General features: G+C 39.9%; 1 protein-coding gene across 6 annotated transcripts in view; it reads left to right on the forward strand.

The window, feature by feature from the left end:
• The window catches only part of gabrg2 (gamma-aminobutyric acid type A receptor subunit gamma2), a 48,858-nt gene that overhangs the window by 13,722 nt on the left and 10,749 nt on the right, over window positions 1–24,387 (forward strand). For all 6 annotated transcript variants that reach the window (XM_026910909.3, XM_026910911.3, XM_053240345.1 and 3 more), the window contains exons 2-8: window positions 1,218–1,360; window positions 5,970–6,037; window positions 11,016–11,236; window positions 11,967–12,049; window positions 13,258–13,395; window positions 21,934–22,086; window positions 23,691–23,896. In XM_026910909.3, coding sequence (XP_026766710.1) covers window positions 1,218–1,360; window positions 5,970–6,037; window positions 11,016–11,236; window positions 11,967–12,049; window positions 13,258–13,395; window positions 21,934–22,086; window positions 23,691–23,896 — 1,012 coding nt within the window. The remainder of the gene's footprint in view (window positions 1–1,217; window positions 1,361–5,969; window positions 6,038–11,015; window positions 11,237–11,966; window positions 12,050–13,257; window positions 13,396–21,933; window positions 22,087–23,690; window positions 23,897–24,387) is intronic.

Raw genomic sequence — 24,387 nt, forward strand, 5'->3', positions numbered from 1 at the left:
TTCATTAGGCGTGAGAACATTTTTTTTATTTTTTCCTCTGCTAAAAGAACAGACCTGGAGTCTGGCCATGAAGATGTAATGGACTTTAGAGAACGTTTGAGCACTCAGAGTCTCTCAGAGCAGACGGCAGGTCACGGGATGATGATGTTTTTTCCCAGAACACGGCGCAGGAAAAAGCTTTGTGAGCTCTCTGGGTTTCTCTCTCTCGACTCTCCGGGACTGAAAAGATGATTTATCCTTGTGAAAGCAGAGCAATGGGCTTTTTCTCCGACCGCTTCCATGGTTACGGCTCTGCGATGCCAATGTCCGCTCGGTCCCTGAGAATTCATGAGCTCCGGAGGAAAAAATGAGATGTGAAATCGCTTTCTGTGTTGATTTGTGTGTGTTTTGAGTTGTACATTTTGGTGACGTTGATCGATGGTCAGTTTATATAAATTACAATCATTATTAATATATATTTAGAAACATCTGATAAATTTACATCACAATACACTTTTCTGAATGTCTCCATTATGTAAAATTTACTTTATTTATTATTTTTATTCTTGTTTCTTTGTTTGTTTTAGTTTTTATATTTTAGTAAATATCACATATCATCCTATACTATATACCATATCATACTGCAATATTTTCCACGATGTCATTACAATTAATTTTGCTAAGATTTTTCTGAGAAAATAAGCTCCAGAAATCACTGGATATTACAGAAATAATTATACATTTAGAAATATTTTTTATAAATTTACCAAAATGCAAATATTCAGTGAGGGAAAATAAGAAAAAAGATGATTTTTTAATGCTTAATCAGTTACTGAAATTGCGAGTGAAAGCTAAGCTAGCGAGCTACATGGACTGTGCTGTTGTGTTTAGTTACCTGAGAGGCGGAGTCTCAGAGACAGAGCTGTCAGTCAAGCATGCTCATTAGAATATTAGAATATTAGGCCACGCCCATTAGTCTCAGATCAGTGTGATCAGTGAGTTCAGCTGCTGTTTGAGTGTTTTATTACTTTCATGACAACATTTATAATATTTTCTGGAATGTTCTTTAATTCTTCTCTAACTGTGGACAGTTTTAAAACGTAGCTCTTTGTTCCGAGTGTCATGGTTTTGATCGTTGGGTTTGAAATTTGTTTCTGTGAACATTTTCACGTCAGAAATTTTCTGTTTTTGTTCTGTCACAGCTTACTGTTTTTTTTTCTTCTCTTTTTCGTCTCCAGTTCCCTCCAAACAGAAAACGATGACGATGAAGTGACAAACAAAACCTGGGTGTTGACCCCGAAGGTGTACGAGAGTGACGTCACACACATTCTCAACAGTTTACTAGACGGATATGACAACAAGCTGAGGCCGGATATAGGAGGTGAGTGTTTACTCATCATTCTGTTCATTCTGATCGTTTGATCGCTGAAGCTGGACAGATGTTCAGGAACGTGTGCAGTTTTCACAGTTATATAGTAGAAAATGTCAAAACTGGACCAGGTGAAGGGTTTCCACTGTACCACAGGGATGTTTTTACTGTTAAATGATGAAGTAAAATGCAGTATGTTTTGCTCCAGTATGTTCAACACTAAGCAAAACCTCGGGTTCTGAACAAAGGCGTATATTAGTGGTGTAACATGCCACTATCTCTAATGGGTGTGGCCTAAACCACAATCCTGGCACTGACAGTTCCTCAGCCTCAGCTACATCACTCCGGTTCATAATTGATCTCCACTAGAGATGTGTGTGGGACGGTTTCTGAAACCCCACTCACACAGTTATTATTTTTGTCTTTAACTGCATGCAATATTTTTTAACCTCTTTAGTTGAATCTTTTTCCCAGAATTCTGTCTGTGTGGAGTTTCGCATGTTCTCCGCATGTCCGTGCAGGTTTTTCTCCGAGTTCAAACAACATGCCAGTAGATGGACTGACTGAGATAAATTGCCCTGAGGGGTGAATAAGAATTTTCCCGGGATAGACCCAGATCCACCATGACCCCGACTAGGATAAAGTGCTCACTGATGATGATGAATGAATGAATGAATGAATGAATGAATATTTCCTAAAATATAAACAAACTAGTAGCCTGAGTTAAACCAGTGCGACCCTGACCAGGCAGTTACTAATGATGAAGGATTTAATGCTGTGATGCTTCACACAGCACCGTATGTTAATGTTGATGTTAATGTTCATGGTAATGAATGTGGACGTTGTTTTTGTCCCATCTGAAAGTAAAAACGTCATACACACCTCTCGTCTCTACCCTACGCCCTGTGAACCTTTCTGCTGTATTCATATTCATGTATTCATATTCGATTACATCTCTAATAAATATAAATAAATATACTTCGGCTCTGTCTATCTGCCTGTCAGATATTAGCACACACTCGACAGCGAACAGTGCATGCTGTTATAATGTACACAATCCTGACACTTCAGTCTATAAATCCATTATAAATTTCACAGCTTGCAGAAATGCTCTATTTTTAGTCCCCTTGCTGATTGAGCTGCAACTCGCGCAGTGTCACGACAGCACATTTAGGACGTGTTAGCATAGCAACATTCCAGATATTCAGCACGTTTAGGACGTGTTAGCATAGCAACATTCCAGATATTCAGCACGTCTGGCAGCCGGCATCAGGAGGTCATGATCCTCTCCTGGGAGAACCGTCATGAAGCTGAAGGAAAAAAAAAAGGCACGCAGTTGCGTGTGCTCTATTCGAGCAGTGATTGCAGACTCACAATGAGTACAGGAGGATTTTTAAGGAGAGCCTCAGGGTTCTATGTTTGGCTCTTCTTTTCTTTTTTTTTAATTCTCCTGCTGCCTGAAGCACTTGAAGGAGAAGAGCATGGATTGCGGTATAATCCGGCTCAAGTCGATTGTGTGCCTCATGCAATATTTATGCAACTGCGGTCTTTTGTGTGTGTGTGTGTGTGTGTGTGTGTGTGTGTGTGTGCAGCGAGAACCACAATCCTTTAGGGAATGCTCTGCCTCCAGAAAGTTTTGTCTGACACACTTTACCATGTACAGTGTGAATGTAAATGTTTTCACCACTGAGAGCTCTACAGGAAGTGTAGTGTGTGAGTGTGTGAGTGTGTGAGTGTGTGTGTGTGTGTGTGTGTGTGTGTGTGCTCATTAGAACCCACTGTTTGAGAGAATTCAAAGGAGAAATCCTAGTGCTGTCGTGCAGTGCAGCGGGTGAAAGACTAACACACCGGATGTGTTTTTGATCTCAGCCTGATTAGAGTTTTTGTTCTAGCGTGTAGCTGCAGAGTTCTTGACAAACGCAGCTGCGTGTTTTGGCAGCGACAGATGATGTAAACACGGGGATACGAGTGCTCGAGATATAAGCGTCATTACCACTGATTATTTTCCTGTAACAGCATGTCCCAAAGTGTTTCATTCCTCTTGTACCACAGCAGTTTGATTATGACTACAATTGTTTTATTAAAGAAATATTACGTCATATTTTATATCCGTTTATAGTTACATGTGATGCTGTTGGACTTACGTTATAGCAGCTATAAACACTCGTTTCCTCACAAGCCTCTCGTTTTCTCTCTCTGAAGTTAATAAGAAAAAAAAAACAAACTGAGAAACCTCGTCTTTACCTCTGACTGTTACAAAGCGCTGACGCTGGAGACTCCTTCCACAAATGTTAAATAAACGTCTCCTTACTTTAAGAAAACTTCACCACATCTACGATTTATTTTATCTGTTTATTCACAGCATCTGCCTGTGAATGAGCTGTTGCTATAGAAACGATAACATTAGAACGAGCGCATTAATTATAAATAAAGCTGTGATTTGCAGCTGCGCTAATGTCAGAGCTGCTGTTCTAGAAAACTAATCAACACCTTCTGACCAATCAGAGTGCAGGACTCATCAGCGCTGTGGTCTTAAGCAGATGCGTAACCTGACTCTGAATACGAGGAACTTTCCTCGTGTAAATATTGACGTAACTTTTGAATTTTTGAAGGTTTTGAAAGTGGTGGACTCTGAATAAGGCTCAGTGTCAGTGTTTAATAAATGAGCACTTGTATTTTTTTATTTATAACAGGTATATTTTCATTGTGCATCAGTAATACACTGTGCATTATTATAATCGAGGTAAACATCACGATGTAATAAAACAAGCTTTTCAGGGAATACTTCAGCCCACTTTCTCTGTTCTCAGCTGAATCATCTATTAATTAGACACCATTTCTGAAACAAAGCGCAGGAGTTAATGTGGCTAATAGAAGGCCATTTTGGTTAACACATAATCTACACAAAAACATAACGTACAGATCATTTATAACACGTGAAAAGGACAAGAGCAGACACTGTGAGTGTTTAATAACACACTGATATTGTACAAAGCAGAGGCTTGTCCTTCTTTCCACTACATGTCCTATATATCCTGCGTACGCTTGGCTGCATTTGTGGATTTGTGATGTGATGTTGAAGCGAGTGGACTGCAGGGGAATGATGAAGACGTGCACTCGCTGTGACACCAATCTGCCCCGACCAGCCGCCATATTAACGCTGACATCCTCCGTAATGTCACCGCTCTCCCTCATCACAAGGCATTTATTCAGTACAGCGATACGCTAACGCTGTTCCAGCTGAACTGTCGTGTCACGTTTAAGAAAGCGATGAAATTTAATTGTTTTATGTAACGTGAAGTAGGAAAAATGAAACTATCGATAGAAAAATATAAATCAATATCTGATCAGCTGCTTATGACTGAAATGTGTAACAGGGTTTGTACTGAAAATACCCACATGATAACTCACAGTATCACAGTCATGATGAGTGGTGCATTCTGGGTATTATTTAAAATTATAATATTATCAGCATATTTTAAAGTTTTATTTGAAGTGTATTGAAGCTTTTAAACATCTTGTTAATGGTTTATGTATCACAAGTTTGCTTTTCTTATGTGTATATATTTTAAATATATTATTATTATTATTATTATTATTTAAGTAATATATATTAAATTATATCAGTTAATAAAAAATACTAATGTATAATGATAAACACCACTTAAAATATATAGTGTATTTTCAATGTTTTAAATATTTTAAATATAACTTAACTGAATAAATGTGTTGTTCATTGCTTTTATTTTTTTATATATATATAATTTTTAAAATTATTTTAATTTACATTTTAAATATGTTTTAAATGTATGTTATGTAAAATAAAAATGATTTATATACAGTACATTTGAAATAAATTACAGTAGTTATATAATAAGTAAACAAACTGGTGAAGGTGTTAAACGTGCTCTCAATGGTTTATGTCTAACAAATCTCTCTCTCTCTCTCTCTCTCTCTCTCTCTCTCTCTCCCTCTCTGTCCCTCTCTCTCTGTCTCTCCCTCTCTCTCTCTCTCTCTCTCTCTCTCTGTCCCTCTCTCTGTCTCTCCCTCTCTCTCTCTCTCTCTGTCTCTTTCTCTCTCTCTCTCTCTGTCTCTTTCTCTCTCTCTCTCTCTGTCTCTCTCTCTCTCTGTCTCTGTCTCTCTCTGTCTCTCTCTCTCTCTCTGTCTCTCTCTCTCTGTCTCTCTCTCTCTCTGTTTCTCCCTCTCTCTCTCTCTCTCTCTCTCTGTCTCTCCCTCTCTCTCTGTCTCTCTCTCTCTCTCTGTCTCTCCCTCTCTGTCTCTGTCTCTCCCTCTCTCTCTTTCTCTCTCTCTCCCTCTCTCTCTGTCTCTCTCTCTCTCTCTCTGTCTCTCTCTCTTTCTTTCTCTCTTTCTCTCCCTCTCTGTCCCTCTCTCTCTGTCTCTCCCTCTCTCTCTCTCTCTGTCTCTCCCTCTCTCTCTGTCTCTGTCTCTCCCTCTCTCTCTCTCTCTCTCTCTCTCTCTCTCTCCCTCTCTGTCTCTCTCTCTCTTTCTCTCTCTCTCCCTCTCTCTCTCTCTGTCTCTCTCTCTCTCTCTCTCTCTGTCTCTCTCTGTCTCTCCCCCTCTCTCTCTCTGTCTCTCTCTCTGTCTCTCTCTCTTTTTTCAGTCAAACCCACTGTGATCCACACGGACATGTTTGTTAATAGCATCGGGCCTGTAAATGCAATCAACATGGTAAGTGATTTCCCTGAGGTGTTAAGAAAAAAACCCCTAGCACTGTAATCTTGATGCCAATTAAAGTGTGGTTAACGTCTCCCGTCTTCCTCTCAGGGGGAATTAGCTTTACATTCAATTAAATAAGCCATTGTGCTTTGATGTTGGTGTTTTTATACTGTACGCAGGCGGGCTTTAGGCACTGAAACACTAATAGAAACAGTGCACTCGCTCTGCATCGATATGATGAACAGAAACACGGAGAGGTTGTGAAGGCGTGCCTCAGGGCTCTATGTATGGAACAATCTGGATGTTTATTTCTTTTATACGTTCTCGGGTTTGAATCGATTTCATCTCATGACTCACTCCAGACTAATTGAGACTCGACGTTCATAATCCACGCAGCTCACTTCTATTTTGGAAGCGGAGAACAGGAATTAAACTGCCGGATATAAATAGCACGAAAAGGCACCGCTAGTTGTTAGCAGTCGCTATAATTAGATTAAATGCAGCTTTCAGGGAGAAAATGAAGTCGCTCAGGGTTTTATTCTATGTTTAAATTAAACATGGGCATTTTCACTCTTATTACATCATCGTTAAACATTCGAGTCCATGATTATGAGTTTTAAATATAAATGTATGTAGCTGGAGACGCAGAACGTTTCAGTTTTATTAATTCTCTCTGAATACAAACATGACTTTATTCTCTAAGTCTGTGATTTTTAGATATTTATAACAAAAATACAGCATTTTTATGATTTTTGCTGGTCTGTTTGCTAATTTAAATGTTTTGTTTTTCCTCTGGTACATTCCAAAAACAATATTATAATTTAAAATTATGATTAAATGATGATATGATGATACAGTGGTGAGAGCGCCTCATGCTATAGCCACTGGTCCTTCTAGAAGGCATTTCTGCCAAAACTCGTGGGACTGCAGCCCATTATTCCCTCTTCCTTAATATTTCTGCTGTTAAATACCAAATTTAAATAAAGGTTTTAACAATTTCATTTGAAAGTGTGCCTTCGATTACCATTTTTGAATTAACATGGTTTCTTTGAAGCATAATTGAACTCACCTTGCTACTGTCTGAAACAAAGATATCATTTTATTACAGGTAGCTTTGGCTAATTGCTCCATACGCAAGTTAAAATTTGTCAATATTTAAATTCAGAAAAGTTCGCAATCATGTAATCTACTGTGTTTGTATTTTACTGCATTATTTCCCCTGTAGCATGAAGTGTAAATGTTGGCATTAGCCTAACTCTCCTGCATGTCGGTGCTAACACAGCACTGAAATAGTGTAGAAAATAAAAGTTGCAGTCGTGTGGTGGAAGTGTGAGCAGCGCTGCAGCTGTGACGTGAATGAATTTCAACTTTAGCAGCTCAGTGTTTAATGAATAAAGATGATGTAAACACTGCTTTCATCTTAAACTGCGTCCCAGAGGCATCACATTAACATCGCCGCCATTATCACCTCCAAATATTCAGCTTTACGAATTCACAAAGAGGACGGCGTGTGTGTGTGTGTGTGCGTGTGTGTGTGTGTGCTCGGGGAGGGTGTGTCCTGCATGGTCCTTACCGCTCGATGTCTTTTGATGTGAGCATTTTTGTGTCTTCGGCGTCTCTGAGGGATTTTTTCAGCCTCTTCTGAAGCAAGTTTCATTTCCTTTGATGCTCTGAGCTCCGTACGGAACGCGGCGCACGCGGCCTGGTTCTCCGCCCCGCACTGTGGATCTGATGCGCAGTGGTTCTGTCAGGGTTGCAAATGCAAATTAAAAAAACAGGGGCAATGTGACAAAACCACCAGACAACAGAGAAGCTCTGTGCTGAACTCACACACACTCACACACACACTCATACACACACACAGAACCGTGCTGCAGATTTGGGATTTTTATTTTGTTGTGAGGTTCTAGGAAAAAAATGATGACTGCTGACACACTCATAAAATATTTAGAGCCCTTAAGGGCTGTTAAAAATCCTACGACAAAATGTTTCCTGTCAGAAAGGGTCCCATTATTTAGGATGCTAATAACTCTTAACTATCACTTAAATTGGTAACTTAAAACCCTTAATAAAAGGGAGGAAAAGAACCTTTAATTGAAAGATAAGAACTCTAAATTCACTAGAAGCTTGGAACCCTAAATTGGAAGCAAAGAACCATTAATTAACTGGAAGATAAGAAAATAAGAACCCTTAATTAATTGGAATTAATTAATTTAATTAATTGGAAGCTAAGAAACAATTGGGAACTAACAACATTTCATTAATTTAATGTACAGTTCATTAATTTGAAGCTAACAACTCTTACAATAACTCAAGGAACCCTTAAAGAACCCTTGAAGAACCCTGTTTTCTAAGGGTGTGTGTATTAACTTGGTAAGTTTGCAATACTCCAAATTATTGCGTATTATTGTTTCCTTAATATCTAGAACCTGTCAAGAGTTTAAATATATTTAACTGTCTTTGTACACTCTTAGAAAAAAGGGTTCTTCAGGGGTTCTTTGAGGGTTCATTTGATAATTAAATCTTCAAACCAAGGTTCTACTTAGAAGCCATTATTTTAGGTGAACACTTCCAACTAAAGAACTGCTGAGGAAACTACATTTTTGAAAAGTGTACTTTTTATTGTGCTGCAAACCACAGGGGTCTGATGTTCCACAAAGCAATAAAAAGATTAAAATAAATAAATAAATAAAGGAACTGGAGGAGTAATAAAATGTTCCGCTGGACCGTGTGCCTTTGGCTGTTTAATATGCTCAAAGTCGTGATGCATTTCTGAGCGGAGAAACCAGAAGAGCCGAATATTATTCTGAGGATAATGACTGACCCAAGGGAGTTAGCGAGTTAGAGAACGTCGTGCTAAAAACGCAAGCCCATTAACTGCCCCGTTAAACATTTAATTTTCAGGTTCAGGGAGTCAAGATGGCCGCTTTCACAGGCTCGATAAATACGTACAAATCTCTGTATGGCTTAAAGAATCTCCCTCTATTTCTTTTTCTCTCTTGTGGAAGTGTTCTGATCTGTTCACACACCAGGTTCTGCTAAATAAATCCAGATTCCACCACAGAGTTCTGCTCTAGGTATCTGGGTATGTGTTCTTATCTTGGGGTTTCTGCTTTGAGAAGTAACCTTAATTAGCTTCTGTGATCGAAGCTTTGACAAAAACATCCTCAAATCTGTAATCTGATCCATTATAGTTAGAAAGTGATTTGTTTACAGACACAATCTAATAGTAATATTTGCGTAAAGATTTAGAACAATCTTTACAAGCCACAGTTCGCTAAAGTCCAGCTCATTATTATGGCATAAGTACCAAATCTGCTCAGAAAAATCCTGTTTTATTTTAAAAAGGAAGAGCATTGGGTCTGATTTCTGTGTAAATGTTTCCATGGTGAAACTGATCTAAAAATTCCTTGCAAACATTTTGCTGATTTTCTTCTTACTTGTGTGTATGTTGATAAATGCGAATTATCCATGAAGGAACAGGTGTGTTCCTTCATTTACATTTAGCCACGCCCACAAAACTCCATAAAAGAGCTGGAAATGACAAAACGGCAACTAAATGGTAAAAGAGCACCTCCTAAGCATGGCAGTTGCTAAATCTTCCAGTAATGCAGCTCAGCCAGTGCAGCACGTCGGCTACCATACACACGCACTAACTTTTGTCCTTTTTTGGGGAGCCATTACTTTTGTTCTAATTGAATGGATAGTCTTATTTGTCTTAATTTATTTATTTGTAATTGAAATTTAAACTTGACAGCATAATTCATATATAAAATATATAATATAAATCTACGCAAAATCATAGGAACCCATCACTTTTCTGAACGAACACGATTTGCATTAATAGCTAGAAGTCGCTGTGTGAACGCTCCTGTGAATGATTTACGAATAAATCAGTTCGTATCCAGAGAGATGACTGAAGCCTGATTTTTTCTTACAGTGTGACTTTAAGAACAGATTTGATCTCGTGTAATATTGACTGCTCGTAAACGTCCACGTGCAGAGATTCGATTTGGAGAAACGCTGCTCCAGTAATTCCTGTAATCACGTCCTCCAGAGCCTCAGAACCTCCTCAGCTCCATCACTGATGTTCTTGGAGTGAGTTAAAATGCTCTCAGAACTTCCTAAAGAACTTCAGTGTGCATGTAACGAAGCTCTGAGTTCATGCTTTACACCTCAGCTTCACTTTCAGCTCTCAGACGTCCACTCGCCTTTTTCTGCGTATGAAGTATGAGCGTAAACGTGAGCTTTGGATTAGAGCTGTGATTGTGTAGTGATGCGAACACTTTAACCACGTGAGCTTTGGATCAACAACACGCAGAAACGTGGAGAGGATTTACTGGTAAAATGTAGTGAAATAAATTTCCTTGATACTCTTTTATAGAAGTCACATGACCATGTGATTGTTTTTTTCCGTTATTTGTTAATTTTTACGTGTGATTCTTTTCAGAATTAATTTTTTTACATGATTCATTTATATTTGTATACGAATTTCACATGCTAATTAGTTTATTAACAGTGTGAAAGTAACAAAGTTCTATCAGATATTAAATTATTAAATTAAATATTTTAAATACGCACAGTATTTAAATACGAGTCCAGCTAGCATACCAGCTAGTATGCCAATTAGCTAGCTTGTTATTAACTAGCTAGTACTAAAGTTTATCAGATTTACTTTTATTGAAATATTTACATATAATAAAATATTTTCAACATAGAACATAAAGAGATGCTTATTAGCTTGGTCAGCTAGCTCATCAGCAACCTCACAGACTACACTGTTGAAGGAAAGGGCATTGCATTCTGGGTAAATATCCTACAGCTATATTGACTTAATTACATTTCCTCTAACAAACTTCCCAAGAGCTGATAAAGTACTAACACTAAATCAGCAAAGGAACACAGCCTTGTGCTGCCAGCAAAGCCCTCGCTCACTTTGTAGTGCACTAAGTGTTTAAGTGCCCTTGATGTCCCTCACTCCTCCTCCCAGGAATACACCATCGACATCTTCTTCGCTCAGACCTGGTACGACAGACGCCTGAAGTTCAACAGCACCATGAAGGTTCTGCGTCTCAACAGCAACATGGTGGGAAAGATCTGGATCCCTGACACCTTCTTCCGGAACTCCAAGAAGGCCGACGCCCACTGGATCACCACGCCCAATCGCATGCTCCGGATCTGGAACGATGGGCGGATCCTGTACACGCTGAGGTAAAACTTGTAGTCGGTATAAATGTTCACGTTTTAACTGTATTTTCTGGATGAGAACCGAAGCAGATAAATGTTTCAAACTAGCCAGTTTGCATGCTAATTAGCCATGTTAGCCATGTTTAATGTTAGCCATGCAAAACATTAAAAACATGCAAAACGTACAGAATTTACGCAGATCTGAGTCAATCTCCTTGGTGACCTATCAATACGGTATAATCGTCATGTTGCTGTGTTTGCATGATGTGAGCTTAGAACTTTAAAATATCTGGTTTAATTCAGACAGAATAATGTAAGCGCTCCAAAACCACATCCATGAAGAAACTCGTTAACAATGCAACACATTAGTGCCTCCATATTTTTACAGATTTATATTTATACTTCACAAATACGGTTATCTTTTCAAATAAGAAAAGAAATAAGGACAGTTACGTTTTTGGTATTTATCCAGTTATATGATGAATTAATTGAAGTTTCATGCTAATGCTAAATGCCAAATGCAGCTTTCATGTCTTACTTGTTAATTCCATTTTTTTTGCCCACATAATGAGAACGATCCAAAGCTGCAGATTGGAAATGTGTGTTTCTGTGTGTGTGTGTGTTTCTGTGTGCGTGCGTATGTGTGTGTGTGTGTGTGTGCATGCGTGTGTGTGTGTGTGAGTGTGTGCTGTAATGTGAAACAAATCTTGGCCTGTGTTAGCGATGTAATCATGCGAGTTATTTCTGTCCGTAGGTTGACCATCGATGCCGAGTGCCAGCTTAAACTGAATAACTTTCCCATGGATGAGCATTCCTGTCCCCTGGAGTTCTCGAGCTGTAAGTGCGGCCATATGCTGCTTCTCCATTCCTCTAACATTCCTCGTTTTCTTTCCATTTTCTCTCCTTCTCTTTCCTTCCGTGCCAAAAACCCGGCTCTTTTGCATGCTGATATGAGAACGTCGGATATCGCTATCTCTCTTTCTCTGTCTCTGCTTTCTGGCCTTCACATTTTTTTTCAAGACGAGTAATGATGAAAATGTCACTTTATTCCCTCATCACCTGCCTTTCGGCCCATCAGGCTCAGGCTGTTCCAGAAAATTCTCTCGCTCTCTCTCTCTCTCTCTCTCTCTCTCTCTCGTAACGCAGGAGAGGTGAGCGAAGACCCTTTTCATGCTAATGAGCCTGCTAGGGAGCACATGGGGCACACGGGAAAGAGCTCCACAGAAAGCTTTCTGTCAGAGTTTCTTTAAAATAATGTGGTGAAAAAATTATAGCACACGTAGATGGATAGAGATCGGCCTCGTTACAATCCAGCTGGCTTCCCTTAGTCACACCTCAGAGAGATACGAACGACACCGAGTGACTCGATAATCCAGCAGAGATTCCAGCCGTCCATCATGTGGACTAAATGAAGCTCAGTAAGAAGCACAGTACTAAACATTTATATGTAATGAATTAAGGCTGCGTCTCAGATTGGGTGTGTCAGTCACACACTTCCTCATGATTTAGATCACACAGAGAAAGACAAACAGTTAACGAGATAAAAAATGAAGTGGGTTGTGATGCATTAACTTGGCCCCGCCCACAGAACAGAAAGGGCGGGGCTAATCACACTAACAGAACTGATAATGGCTACTAGGTTTCGCTTGCGATTCAAGTGGTGAGAACTCTGTTGCTAGGCAACCACAAAAAAAGGGCTAATGATTTAGCTAACTAGACAAAGTGGCAGTGGAAATGAAAGCAAACCATCATCATGTCAATGTTTCCCAGGTGTTTTTTTTTTCATCTAATTTAAAATATTATCATCAACATGGAGTCACAACTTCAGAGTGGTGAATTTCACACGTGTGCAAGAGTGAGCCGTTCCCGTGGAAGCTTCAGGGGAAAACATGACTGGTTTTAACCGCAGTATATTCCGATTTTTTTAACAAACAGTTAAAAATATGGACTGATTTTCTAGTAAAGTTTCTAGTCATTTATTTTAAAAATCCAGAAGAGTCCATCTTGATTTTTTTTTTGTGCCTCTGATGGTTTCATTTCTGCAGACGGCTACCCGAAGGAGGAGATCATTTATAAGTGGAAGCGGAGTTCCGTCGAGGTCGGAGACATCCGCTCCTGGAGACTGTATCAGTTCTCCTTCGTGGGTCTGAGGAACATTTCAGATGTCGTCAGCACCTTCTCAGGTCATTACATCCATTATCACAACACACACACACACACAAACACCTTTATCATAACACACACAGCCTGAGTGCCTCGAGAAGGAGAAGGAGTAAAGCTGGATAGAGTGAGATCATGTTTGAGGAGAAGACTTAATTTAATGTGTATTGATGAGGAAAGGACTCTCTTTATCTGATGAAGAACCCACAGAACCCTGGTTCCACATTGCATGTCTATGTCTTATCAAGTCAGGGGTCATTTCCTGTAGCTTCCAGTTGTATTAGCTTTCAAAGCTAAATAAAGATTATACACTCTTTTAGGAAGTTTTAGAACCCATAAGGAACATTGGTTGCTCCTCTGGGGAACACTTAAAGGTTCTATTTAGAACCATACAACTGAGAGGTTCCCTATCAAAAAAGGTTCAGAAAGGAAGTTTTTAGGAGGATAAGAACCTTTAATCATCCAGTGAAACATTGGAGATCCGTCTTGTACCAGTGAAGGACGCATGGCCTTTGCTCAACCACAGTAAATGATGCTAACATTTAAATATCAGCTGCTTTATGTGCATCTTTACCACATCAGGTCTTTGATCTCATATCCAGATGTGCTTCAGAAGATGATACACACACGTTTATGCTAATATAGTTTACACTCACTCTCTGTTCGCTCTACAGCAGCTGTAAATCACTTTCACATCAATCACTGCCCTGTTTACCGTGAAATAATTAAGTAGTGACAGTAAGAGAGAGGACGAGGACATGACCATGCCATCTGCTCTCTAAATCTCTTAAAACACACACACACACACACACACACACACACACACACTGTAATGGCCCATTGAAACATTGATCAGATAAAGAGCCAGATGTTTGTAGATGTGTGGAGGAATGAGAGGACAGCAGTGTGGACACATCTGGAGGAGAATAATAGAAATTTAACCCCTCGATTATGGGGTCACACACGGCCATCTGTCAGCTTACAGAGGATCAGAGAGTGAGAGAGAGAGAGAGAGGGAGAGAGAGAGAGAGAGAGAGAGAGAGAGAGAAAGGGGGAGAGGGAGAGAGAGAGAGAGAAAGGGGGAGAGGGAGAGAGAGAGAGAGAGAGAGAGTGAACGATGGGAAAAAGAATCAGTGTATAGACAGTCTCAAAACATCAACAACTCTCATTTTTTATATAAATTTTTTTAAAATCAATCAATAAAGAGGGCAAAATCATAGCCTTTAAATATTTTGGATTCTTTCTTCTTCTTCTTTCTCTTGTTTTTGTTGCTGTTGTTGTTCTTCTTCTTCTTCTACTTCTTCTTCTTATTATTATTATTATCGATGCTAACCAGACTCAGACCTACACACCTTTCTCCTACATAAGAACCCTTATTGTTCTACTGAACAGAACAGACTGTATCTTAGCAATGAAGAGGCCAAGGGTAACGCTCAACATGATGCTACCACCACCATGCTTCACAGTGGGGATGGTGTTCTCAGTGTTCTAACCCTAACCCAGTGTTGCACTTTGTGCCAAAAAGTTGAATTTTGTTTTCCTCACCCCAGAGAAACTTTTTCCCATGTTCGCTGAGTCTCCAAACGTGATTTTGTGTGGCTGTTTTCAGTAGTGACTTTCTCCTCAACAATCTTCCGTAAAGTCCAGTCTGTGGTTGTCCTGTGAACAGTTTCTCCCATCTGAGCCGTGGATCTCTCCAGCTCCTTCAGAGTTCTTCTTGTCCTCTTGGTTAATTCTCTGACATTAAATCCCCTCTTTAACCGCTCGCTGACTTTTGGTGGACGGTCTCCTCGAGGCAGAGGTGCTCTTGTGTCCTGTTCTTTACATTCTTTAATAATGGATTTAATGTTCAAATTCAAACCTTGATTGATTCTTTTCCAGAACTTTGTCCCAGACAGAAGATCGCTTCTTGCTCATTGTGATGATGTTTGTTTAGGTAAACAAGGTTCCTGGTTTAGGTTCCTGGTTCTTCCAGGAACAGGTGTATTTATATTGAGATTGGGGTTTCACATTAATGGGAGTGAATATTTACGCAATCACTATATTGATTTTCTTCCCCAAGCTTTAAGATTATGGGTTATTTTGCTTAGACTCATTTTTACATCCATTTCAGTTCTAAGGCAACATAATGCAGACAAGTTCAAGGGGGCAAATACTTATGCTCACCACTCTATAGAGAATATGGATTTTTTTAATTCCTTTCTGTCTCAGAAGCTCAGCGCTGATTAATAATCCATACCCGCAGCATCTCATTTCAGCTGATATGTGACACACTAATCCCTTTATTTCAGTCAAGACTAGTTTGTCTTCTCACTCCAGTTTCTCTCAGGAAGACGATCGCTATGGCAACCAAAACAATCGGTGTGTCCTTCGAGTCCTCATTACTGTGCAGCTTGTTTGACGTCATCATCTTTCGAAGGTTCTAACACCTTTTCTTCTCCTCACCATGACGAGAGATCTGAAAGCAGCAGGAGGTGTTTCATGTTACAGTCACAGCTGGATGCTGAAGATGCTAGTGATGGTGTTTGTGTGTTAGTGAATAGGGTGAGTGGTTTGGGACACGCCCACAGTGGACTGGTGATGTTTATCTGGGATATATCTCAGCTTTGCACATCTGGATCCTGATGTTTCTGTCCATACTTCTGGTTAAATCACTTGAGCAGATTGTCAGATCGGATGGAGAGTGTTCAGTTTTCTTGAAGTCTTGCCGCAGATTCTCAGTCAGGTTGAGGTCTGGGCTTTTACCGAGCCGTTCTAACACTTTCAGGTTCTTGGTGTTGATCTGCTCCAGTGTAGCTTTGGCAATGTGCTTGTCCTGTTGAAAGGTGAAGCTCCGCCCCCAGTCTCAAATCAAAAGCAGGTTTTCTTCTAGGATTGTCCTGGATTTGGCTCCATCCTTCCTGCTTTCCACTCTGACCAGGTTTTCCCCTGTCCCTGCTGATGGAAAACATCTCCACAACATGATGCTACCACCACCATGCTTGGTGTTGGGTTTCCGCCACACATAGTGCTTCATGCATGTTACATTTTGGTCTCATCTGACCAGAGAACCTTTTTCTACATGTTTCCTGAGACTCCAACGTGTCTTATGGCTTGCTGCTCACTACCAGTTCATAAAGTCCAGCTGTGTGTAGTGTCCAGGCTGTGGTTGTCCCATCTGAGCTGTGGATCTCTCCAGCTCCTCCAGAGTTCCCCTTGTCCTCTTGGTTAATTCTCAGAGTCATGTTTTTATTGGATTTAACGCGATATGGTTCGGGGCCTGGTCACAGTGGACTGATGATGGTGTTCTACATGTTTATAACAACAACAAGAAATCTGGATAATGATCTTTTCCTCCAGATCGGTTTAATTTGTTGGCTCTGGAGTTGAGTCCCCGTGAGTGATGCTGAGATCTTTTATTGCCTTTATAGCATTTTTAAAACTCGCTGTGTTGTAGATAAATTAGTTCTGTAGTTTTATAGCTGGTACACTAAATGCTTTGCAGCGCAGCAATAAAAACTCCATTATCTTTTCTTTTCTTTTGTTGTTTTTTTTCTGGGAATGAACATATAAACGTATAAATGCTAATCACACAGCGCTGTATCAGAGAGATGAGAAGAAGCAGGAGAAGAAGAAGGCAGGAAGTTACCTTTTAAACTCTAAACCTGTGCTAACTAACAAATCTTTTTAAACTATTTAAAGTCAGAAGAAGTGGTTAGCATGATCTGAGGTGGAGAATTAAGCGTGACGTTTTCGGTGTTATCCGGTTAGCTCTGTGAGTTTAGCGAGAATAATACGTCGCTAAGTTCATTCCCCGGCAGCAGTAAGTGACTCGCGGCGTCAGGAGTGATGTTTCAGCAGTCTGCTCTGTCCCGTAAGCCCTGCATCTCTCTGCAAATTGGAGAGAAGATTCTTATTTACGGGTGTAATGTGGTTGAGGCGGTGGAGGCAGGAGGCGGGAGCGAGTGTTATTTGCTTAATCCCATTCGCCCCCTGAGAGTCCCGCAGGTTCTAAAGCGCGCCGGATGATAAACGAGCCGCGCAGACGAGTTATTATTACATTCCATAACTCTATCGGGGAAGGAGATTATTCCGGGGGAGATTTCCACCACCACAGTGCTGGCAAGAGGAAGATGTGAGATCATGATTAGGATGCTGTGCTCAATATCTCACTGCCTCTTCAATCCGACTGCAGAGACTTCACATCACGCTAGCGGTTTTTAGCACAGAATAAAGAGAGGACATGAATAAATAATATATATATATACACACACACACACACACACACACACACACACACACACACTGGAGAATACAGTCCCATTTGGATTACGCAAGCAGCCTCGGCCTCAGTGTCAAGAGGATCTATCTATCTATCTATTTATTTATTTATTTATTTAGTATTTTTTCTGTTTTTTTTTTTTTATTTCTATTTTTATTTTTCCCCCAAGTATTCATTCCTTTTTGGTTTGCTTGTGTTTTGTTTTTTCTTTTCTTTTTTTTATTTACATGGATATTTATTTCTCCTCTCCTTTTCCCCTCTTTTTTCTCTTCTTTTCCTTTCCTTCTCTTTTTTTCTAAGGAAAATTTAAGGAAATTTTTACGATACACAATACATATCACAATATTTACTTTTGCTAACAGACTGCTAGTAACATGGTGTTGCGTTAAAAAAAACATTTGATGATGCTTTCAGTCTACAAAAAAAGATTAAGGTTTAAAATTTTATGCTTTTTGTAAATTAGACACAAAATTTTCAACACATTTTTATAAAATTAAATTCACAAAACAGAAACTTTCTCAGTGATTCTGTGTAAAAACAGATTTGGGGCGGAGCTACGTATGTGATACAGATTAATCAGATATGCAAATTGAGGATAAAATGAGGATAGCAACATAGCCTCAGAACATGTGTGATAAAATAGCTAGCTAATGTAGCTAATGTTACATGGTTGTCATGGTAACCTAGTGCTATATTTTGACAATTTTGTGTGCTGTGAAATAAATCAGTGAGAAAATGAGGATGAAGTCTCACTCGTGTGACTAATGTGATCTACGTTAGCTAATATTAGCAGCTTTAGGCTGTTTGGGATGGTGGAGGCGTTCCTCATTTGCATATTCATGTATATTCATAGACTGTAGCATTTGTATTGAAGGTGAACATGCTCCACTTGTGTTAGAATCTGATTCTGAATTTCTATTTCCTGATTTTTATGTTAATTCTGTGTAATTTTGTTTTAATTTCATGCGATATATAAATAAATCGCCACAGGGGGATTAGCGTCTGGAAGGATGATTTGGATTTAAGTAGATGCTAAGTAAATAAAATAAAATACAATAAGTCGATTTGCAGTTAGGGATTGAACCATGTTTCCCAAATTCGTTTTAAAGAAGCGTTTAATTGAAAATATTACATTTCTACCACGGCGCTAATGTGGGTACTGTGCCAGACGGTTTCTCGTTAGCCACGTTAGCCTCGTCTTTGCTGATCCCGGGCGGCGTTGTGGACATTTCATTTCCTTCGGAACTTTTTCCATTAAACCTTTTGATCCAGAGTTCAGAACCCACAAACACGCTAACTATTTACTCGATGTCCTTCTAACGCTTCACGCTGACACCTGGAGTGATTTCCGACACTTTCCTTTCATGCCCTTGAGAGGCTTCACAAACACTTTGCAACAAATAGAAGACAGAAAAATAAAAAAAAGAAAGAAAGAAAGAAAAGAAAAGATCGCACCAGAGAACTCCGAGATGCCGTGGGCGTGCGAAGATGAAAGGTTTGTGATGTATTATTCATTTTTTTTATCACTGCCACCATTTGTTCCATTAGGAGGAAGCCGGCTGACAGATGAGATCTCCAGGCTTTGAGGTGTTGCGACGGTTGCGTTCTCATTAAAAAAAAAAAAAAAACACAGAGCAGCTTTGATGTTTGATGTTTGGAGAGAAAAGCAACCCGACTCTCTCCTTCACTCAGTCCTCCGTCTGCAGGAAGGCGACGGCAGAACGGCAGAGAGTCCTGATCAATATTTCATTTTAGCGCCGGAAGAGATGCCAGAGGAGATGCAGACGGAGACGTTTTCTCTTTCAGAACATCAAAACACTGCCATTTTTCCATTTCTCTCCCTGAAGTGGAAAATCGATGAAAAGTGACGTCGTTAATGGTGTTGATTCGTTAAAATAAAGTGCTGATGTCAGCAATCTATAAAACTCATATTCCACACTGAAGATAATCTCATGAAGACTGTCTGAAGACGTAAAGTTACAGCTTTACCCCTGACTGATACACAGCGCTCGCACTGGAGACTCCTTCCATTAATGTTCATAATCTCTAATTGATCTAATGCTGATTCAGTGGCATTTACTATCAGTTTATACTCTTAATGTTTTACACCCCAGCGCTGCTGAATCCTGCACTCTGATTGGTCAGAAGGTGTTGATTAATTCTCTATAACAGCAGCTCTGACAGTAGCGCAGGTTTATATTAATGCGCTCGTTATCACTAATGCGTTATCGTTTCTATAGCAACAGCTCATTCACAGGGACGTGTACAGTGAACGCTCCACTGATTTAAATAATAAACAGATTTTTTTAAAAATCATAGAAGTGGTGAAGTTTTCTTAAAGTAAGGAGATGTTTATTTAACATTTATGGAAGGAGTCTCCAGTGTCAGCGCTTTGTAACAGTCAGAGGTAAAAGTTATTAAGTCTTATTAACATGAAGAGAGAGAATAAAGAGAGGCTGGTGAGGGAAAGACTGATTATAGCTGCTATAACGTAAGCGACAACAGGATTGTAATTGTAATCATTGGCAGGTTGCTGTAGTGCAAGAGGAATAAAACACCAAGTCTGAATCGTTGAGGTGAAAATTTCACTTTCTTACTGCGGACAATAAGTTCAGAGCTGTAACGCTGAAGATTCAGATTCCTCATTAAACCTTTCCGTCTGAGAACATGAAGCATTCTCTTCGTGTTTATCAGCTTCTCACTTAGCACCATGACGTCTCCACTTCCCATGCTCGCTATCGAAACCTCCCTGACACGCCGAGCTCCTAATGCAGGGGTTTTTTCCATAACCATTTATCCGAGACTCACTTCCTGCCAGGATGTAATGAGTGTTAGGAAGAGCGAGGTGTGGCAGATCCCTACGGCGGCCGTTAGCAATATTAATGATGGCTGCAGGACGCTGGGCTTTTCACTCCTGCTGAATCGGCTCGATCTGAGATCTAACAGCTCTCTGTGAATTAAACATTTCTGAAGAGCTCCATTAGCAGTGAGGAGAAGGTTCCTTGGTGCGCAGTGATACTCAGTCAGCTGAAAAAAATATCGTGTGTGTGTTGAGTTAGTCTCCGTGAGTGCACTTCACCTTCAGTGATGTGCGGATTCAGGAAAAACACGCTGGGGGAAATTTAGAGAGTTCTCCAGCTTGTAACCTGGGGCGGGGCCAGCACCACTGTTCACTGCTGATTGGTTACCTGTACTGCATCATTTGATTTAGATAAACAGCAAATAAAAAACGCAATGCTCTGGTTTGTTTGTGCTGTTTTATTTTTCAAACACAAACCGAATTATTTATTTAATTTTTGATCATGTGATGTGACTTCACTGAAGTTCACCTCATTAATTATTAATGTTTTTTAATTAATTTCCTGACTGTTATTTTCTCTTTCTCATATTTTGGTCAAGAATTTAGTAATTTTGTCCCGGTGATTTTACCGTTAATGAACTTGATCCCTTTTGAAGTTCTTAGATTTGTAGTTTTTGATGAATTTTGTTTAATAATGCAATTTGGGACCATTTGGGCTAGACCTTGTTTCTAAATGTGTAGTGGAAAAACTCCCTCTCGCTCTGTCTCGACTAAAGATGATCCATTTCTGCTCCAGTGACCAGAAAATCAGGAGTTAAAATCTGGCTGTGGGATCCAGAGCGAGAACTCTGATTGTCTCCTTCCTCCTCGTGAATTGTTTCAGATAAAAGCGTCCTCCTTCCTCTTCCTGAGGTGAGCGATGAAGGCTGAGGTGATTGTAGGTTATTAGCACAGCCTTGTGCTCCAGGAACAAAGCGTGATCAGTACAGCACTGAGCAGAACTTCAGCAGATGTTCTCCACTACACTGACCCGCTGGCTCTTTAGATAAAATATAGACGGTTCTTCTACATTTTAAAGAGCTTTTGCGAGTGCTGGTGGAAGTCTCTGATGGACTTACCTTCAACCTCGAGCTCCTTAGAAATATTGACAAAGGTGTTGGAGGCATGTAGGTGACTTCTGTAGAGTGTTTAGGTTCTTCTTAGGACGTTCTCTACAAACTGCTCACCAGCGTGATGAAGAATTTCAGGTCAGGACATGAAGCTTCCTGTTAACCTTCAGGAATAAATTATTTACATCTCTTTGTGTTTTTTTGGTATGTATCTGCAATGAGTGTTCAAGTGTAATGAAGGAGCTGGTAGGTGGGCGGAGCCTATAGTCTCTGTTAGCATGAACTAAATTATAAGCCATTTTAGCTACACTTTTACACTGAGTATTTTAGCATAAATGATGCACATGCTAACTGGAACGACGTGACAAACATTTTATTTCTTTATTTGCAGGTGACTACGTGGTGCTGACCGTCTTCTTCGACCTGAGCAGGAGGATGGGCTACTTCACCATCCAGACCTACATCCCCTGCACCCTGATCGTCGTCCTGTCCTGGGTCTCCTTCTGGATCAACAAGGACGCCGTCCCTGCTCGCACATCCTTAGGTATCCAAAAAGAAAAATTTAAATATCGCTAATGCATATTTTGGTTCTTTTGATTTTATTCTTAAATATAGCTTATCGCGTTTGAAACTTTTAACAAAACATGACAACCTCAAGCCTCATGGCTGTTAGCTTCACTGTTGCTAGCATTGCTGTAGCATAGCATGTGTATAGTTAGAGAGCTAGCAGTACACCTCCATCCTAGCATAAGGGGCTCTGCTTGAACTCTAAAAGAGCTAAACTACTTGCTAGCTAAGATGTTAGCTGAAAAGATGTTGGCCTATCAGATTCTGTCGATAGATAGATGTTGGCCTATCAGATTCTCCCACTGTCCCAGGCACAGATATTGGGTTTGCTCTATTTGGGATGAAGACATGCCACAAGCAGAAGAGAGAACATCTTGTTTTTGGATCCAAAGGCAAAGACACCATTTTTGTCCAACTTTAGACAGCGATTTTGAATCTGTAATTAAAGTCTTATCTTTCTGATTCGTTTCTGGTTTATGAGTTTCCACATTGAAGTAGATACGAGTCTGATGTTTTACGACTGAAGAAACTGGGGCTCCTGAGTGGCACCATAGAAAAACGCTCACTCTATCATCTGGAGATCACAAGTTCTAATCCTGACCGAGTCCCAGAGAGCAAGACTGGCCTTGCTGTCAGAGTGGGAGGGGCTTTCTCTCTCTCTCTCCTGTCAATCACAGCAATACCAGGAAGTGGGTGTGTCACGCCACCTATATAATACCCTCACCTTCATCCTCCTGGTCTGGTAGGAGAGAGCTGACTGTTGGGTGGGAACTAAAGACTAAAACTAGGGAGAACATCAAAAAAACTGCTGAGGAAACTGAATGGGATCGTTGCCAAGATGGCCGCCGAGTGAACAGACTTCAGCTCCCACCCCCAATGCTACAGTAACCAATCAGACTGCAGCTTCTGCCCCAAATGACACAGTGACCAGACTCCAGGTTCAAACTCAAAATTTATTGAAGTATTCATGTCCGTTCCTTGAATCATGAAGAGCATCCAATTTATGAGCAGGAAGTTTGGAAAACCGAGATTAAAAACGTTGATGTTGTATATTCTTTAATCTCACTGTACTCGAGGAAAGCGCTTGATCCTGATAACGAGGCGACCTCGTCCGTACACAAACATCCGCATGGCGAATTCATTATCAAAGGTTCTCGCTAATTAAGCTCTTCCTTCTTCTTCATAAAATATCAGTGGAGGTCTCAAGCCCCAGAGCTCTCCATCCTCCCTGTGATGGAGCAGATGGTTCTTCTCGGTGAACATTCCCCTGCCACACAGAGATTTTTTTTCCTCATGCATACCTTAATGAGGCATTAATTATACAGTACAGCAGGGTTCCATCTCCGTTCATCTCAGGTGCAGATTAGCCAGAATATTACCGAGAGGAGCTGAGGAATTCATGGACGTTCTTCTCTGCCCTTGTCCTCAGAAGACATTTCTGGGCTTCCTGGTCGAAGTTGATCAGCATGCTGTCGTGGTTTTTTTCAGGAACGTCTACAGAAATGCTCATGTGTGTGATTTAGTAAATGTTTGCTGACCTCAGTGATGAGCAGAAGCTTCTCTAACCTTCTCTCCATGCAGGAATCACCACGGTGCTCACCATGACAACGCTCAGCACCATCGCCAGGAAGTCGCTGCCCAAAGTGTCGTACGTGACGGCCATGGACCTCTTCGTGTCCGTGTGCTTCATCTTCGTGTTCGCGGCGCTGATCGAGTACGGGACGCTGCACTACTTCGTGAGCAACCGCAAACCGAGCAAAAACAAAGACAAGAAGAAGAAAAACCCGGTGAGGAAGTTACGCACGGTCGGGGTTTTAAACAACGGCTGGATAAAGTTTTATTACAACGTTTTGGTCTTCTAAGTAACATCAAATTAAAAATTAGCACAATTAAACGTCCACAATGTTCCAGGTAATACCAAACGTAGGTGATTAGCTGAAACATGTTCAGTGTCTGAAAAAAAAATGCTTTTTACTAAATGTAAAGGTCTCAAGAATGTTTTTTTCCTTTAATTTTTTTTAATTTCAAAATTATTATGTTGATTTTCCAAATTATTTTTATTTTCAGCTTTAACTCTTTTATTCTTTATTCTTTAAACTTTCAAATAATTTATGTTTCATTTATGTTTCATTTATTGTTTAAACTATTCATCTTTCAAAACAATTATGTTTTACAATAATTTATTGTTTAAGCTCTCCATTATGTTCTAAAATAATTTGTAAGGAGAATGTATTTTATTAAAAAATTTCAAAATATCATTCAATTTTAAGTAAAACGT

Source organism: Pangasianodon hypophthalmus, chromosome 15 (genome assembly GCF_027358585.1).
Source record: "Pangasianodon hypophthalmus isolate fPanHyp1 chromosome 15, fPanHyp1.pri, whole genome shotgun sequence".
Classification (NCBI taxonomy): Eukaryota; Metazoa; Chordata; class Actinopteri; order Siluriformes; family Pangasiidae; genus Pangasianodon; species Pangasianodon hypophthalmus.